The 3,879-nt window shown below is 49.4% G+C and overlaps 1 protein-coding gene across 1 annotated transcript in view; it reads right to left on the bottom strand.

The window, feature by feature from the left end:
• The window catches only part of LOC311328634 (cadherin-20-like), a gene marked incomplete at both ends in the record, with an annotated part of 9,335 nt that extends 5,871 nt beyond the window's left edge, over positions 1-3,464 (bottom strand). The window contains 3 exons of the mRNA XM_084461303.1: positions 663-916; positions 1,246-1,433; positions 3,323-3,464. Coding sequence (XP_084317429.1) covers positions 663-916; positions 1,246-1,433; positions 3,323-3,464 — 584 coding nt within the window. The remainder of the gene's footprint in view (positions 1-662; positions 917-1,245; positions 1,434-3,322) is intronic.
• Positions 3,465-3,879: the final 415 nt, after the last annotated feature.

Below are 3,879 nucleotides of genomic sequence, written 5' to 3'. Positions count from 1 at the left end.
TATTGTAATGGCTGCTGTAAAACAGACAGCTGAGTACAGATTGAGCCATATGCCTGGCCATCGATCCTTTCAAATGATTAATAGTCCAATTAAATGGTTTATATATAATTACTTTATGACAGGTGCAGTCCGGACACTCCAACTACCCTGTTTTTTTAATCGAACATCTGCTCTGTTCATGGGAAAAACATACTTTACTTAATTGAAAAGAGTAGGTGACGTTCTGTCTGATTAGGCAGCTAGAGAGCACTCAGAACATCGGCATCATCATTTTCACCATCATCATCCTCGCCTTCATCCCCATTCATCTCCTTATTATGGCTGTCTCTGTAGCCTGTGCTGACACATGGGTGCAGTCTTCAATTTACAAGATCACATCCTTCACAGCGCCTGAGCTAAACTTGAATTCTTATTGTTATACTGCCCTCACCTGGTCACAGGATGGCATTACAGATATTGGTTGAAAGATGAGGGGAGGGGTTATGAGCTACCAATTAATCCATAACGACAAACATGATTATTCTTGTTATCATCATTGATCATATTTGAACTATAAGACTAAATCTTTCTTCCTTTTTTGATACTTCTTGAGCAAATGAGCCTAGGAAGCTACAGCCACTTTGCTTTTGTTGTTGTTGTTGTTTTGATCGGCCAATCCTCACCTGACCGTGTTGTTCGCCGCATCCGGGTCCCTGGCGGAGAGGGTTTTCAACACGACGCCGATCTCGGCGTCCTCGGGCACCTCCACGTAGTACCCCGGGGCGTCGAACACGGGGGGCTCGTCCACGTCCTCCACGCTCACGTGCACGATGGTCACGTCCTCGAAGGGCCCGCGCTGCCTGTAGTGGGGGTCCGGGTGCTTGTTGGACCCCTTCACCTTGAGCGTGTAGCTGGGCTTCCTCTCGTAGTCCAGCGACTGTGGAGGAAACAGGTTCAGCCGGTATTACGTCAGACGCCATGCGTCCTGCCAGTTTCACACTGCTATCCCAGATAGCAAGCGGATCTGGGCCATATACAGGCCAGATCTGGCCCTTGTGGCTTAGTTCCGGCCCATATATGGCCCAGAATCATTACACATCCGCTTGCTACCTGGGATGCGTGCTGGTAGTTTGGAGAGATCAAAGTGCTTATCGAGGGAATTAAATGTCGTCAATGTGTTTAATTAAAATGACGGTTGTCGTTGTTGTCCTACATGCATCTTCCATAACATTGTATGTTACGTGACGTGTACGGTATGGATTCTACCTTTTTGATGGTGATGACGCCAAACATGCTGGTGGGGTCGGTGCTGATGTCGAAGGTCTCTCTGCCGTCACCGTCGATGATGCTGTAGGTCATCTCCGCGTTGATGCCCACGTCCCGGTCCTTGGCCCAGATGCGGCCCACCACCGAGCCCACCTGCGCCGACTCAGGAACACTCATCTGGTACAGCCCTGAGAGGGGGGGGGGGGGGGGGGGGAGAGAGAGAGAGAGAGAGAGGGAGGGAGACGAGGGAGAGAGAAAGGAGATAGAGAGAGAGGGTCAGTGACTCGAGACACAGGTTAGGATCATGCTGTAGTGATGGTGTCTTGGGTTACGAAGAGTACAGTGTCGGAAAGAAACAAATGAAACCAAAATAATCGAAACGATAACAAAGGAATCATAATACATCCACAAAAGAGAATTCCTCCCCGCACACCTCCAGGTCCCTGTATGTCTTGACTCTGGCACCTACAAGTCCAAGTCCTTAAAAATGTCTGCTTCCCACTCATTATATATATATAATGAAAAGCCAAAATGGCTGTGTATGTACAGTCTGTACACTGTATATATATATGTGTGTGTACATATATATATATATACACACACATATATATACACAGACATACACAGTGTATGGCTTTTCAATGGCTTTTCATTTTACCTTAACAGAAAGTTACATCTTGCACATTTGTCATATGTACAGTGCATGCTCTACCAACTAAGTTAGCAGTTGGCATATGCGCTTGATTTTCTTGAGAGAGAGAGAGAGAGAGAGAGAGAGAGAGAGAGAGAGAGAGAGAGAGAGAGAGAGAGAAAGATACAAGCTTAACAGAGAGAGAGAGAGATACAAGCTTAACATTGTGCTCAACAGCTGTTTGCCACAACCGTCCTCTAGATGGCGCCAAACCTCTTTGAATACATCAGACTCATTAACAGCCTCGCGACAGAGAAACACAGCTCCTCCAAAATGGCCCACATTGTCAACAGGAATTTAATTTACAATTTAACCTCTTCTCAAAACAGAGGTTGACCGCTGCTCAATTTGCAGTGCTCCTTCTGTGGCGAGAAGTGAAATGGTCACACATTTTGCTTGTCATACTTCAACACATATTAATCTCTCGTGGACGCGATGACACTAATTGGAACAATGGCGTGTGTGTGTGTTTATGTGTGTGTGTTTGTGTGTGTGTGTGTTTGTGAATGAGGGGACGGGATCACCAGTCAGGCAGACTCGGGCGTCAGAGGAGGGGGATGGATGACCTTCTGACCTCGGCGGGGGGGGATAATGAGGTGAGCAGAAACGGGGGCCAATCAGGGAAGACGACACAGGGCCACGGGTGGCTTACGAGGACAGGGAGAGAGAGAGAGAGGGATGGAGAGAGAGAGAGAGAGGGATGGAGAGATGTGGAGACGGATGTGTATGTTGCCGGTGGCTGGTGGCCGAGAGCAGGGATGGAGGGATGGAGGGGGGTGGATGGGTAAATAACTGGTGGCTGAAGGAGGGGATGGGGGGGGGGTAAGGATGGCTAAATGACTGGTGACCGAGAGCAGGGATGGAGGGATGGGGGGATGGGGGGATGGAGGGATGGGAATGAGGGAGAGATGGGGGGAGGGTGGCTAAATGACTGGTGACCCGTGACCACCCAGATAGCAAGCGGATCTGGGCCATATATGGGCTGGAACTAAGCCACAAGTGCCGGATCTGGCCTGTATATGGCCCTGATCGGATTGCTTTCTGGGCACGGACGAAGGAGGAAGGAAAGGAGAATTGTCGACCAGAAGGTGAGAGAGGGATGAAATGGAGGAGTGATGAGAAGAAGGGAAGAAGAGGTTTAAAGGCACGCGAGTAGAGGAGGGACAGAATAGAAAAGAGAAAGAAAAAAGAAGATATATATGTTGAGGAGAAGAAGGGATACAGCGTGTCGAGGGGAAGACCGGAAAAGAGGATGAGAAAGGAAGATGAGAAACGGCAGGTGGAGAAGAAGAAAGAGAAGGAGAACAGAAACATTGACGGAAAAAGAGAGAGATAGCGAGAGAGAGGGAGGGAGGAGAAGGAGACAGGAGAAGGACGGTCTCTTACTCTGGTCGAACACCGGCGGGTTGTCGTTGACGTCGCCCAGGGTGATGTTGACGGTGGTGGTCCCGGCCAGACCCCCCAGCTGGCCGCCCATGTCCTTGGCCTGGATGATGATGGTGTAGTTCTCCTTCATTTCGCGGTCCATATCTGCCAGGGACACGCGCACCAGGCCTGGAGGGGTTAGAGAAAGACCAGAGAGGAGGAGAGAGAGAGGAGGGAAGAGAGAGAGAGAAAGAGAGAGAGGAGGAGAGAAAGAGAGGAGGAGAGAGAGAAAGAGAGAGAAAGAGAGAGAGGAGGAGAGAAAGAGAGGAGGAGAGAGAGAAGGGGAGAGAGAGATACAGAGAGAGAGAGTGAGGAAAAGAGAGAGAGGAGGCGAGAGAGAGAAAGAGGAGGGGAGACCGAGATACAGAGAGAGAGAGGAAAAGAGAGAGAGAGGAGGGGAGAGAGATGTAGATAGAGAGAAAGAAAGGAGGGGAGAGCGAGATACAGAGAGAGAGAGGAGGGGAGAGAGAAAAAGAGAGGAGGGGAGAACAAGATACAGAGAGAGAGAAAAAGAGAGA

The sequence above is a fragment of the Borostomias antarcticus genome, assembly GCF_949987555.1.
Source record: "Borostomias antarcticus genome assembly, chromosome: 2".
NCBI classification, from domain to species: domain Eukaryota; kingdom Metazoa; phylum Chordata; class Actinopteri; order Stomiiformes; family Stomiidae; genus Borostomias; species Borostomias antarcticus.
Note: the sequence above shows the minus strand (reverse complement) of the source record. Positions and strands in the feature narration are given on the sequence as shown.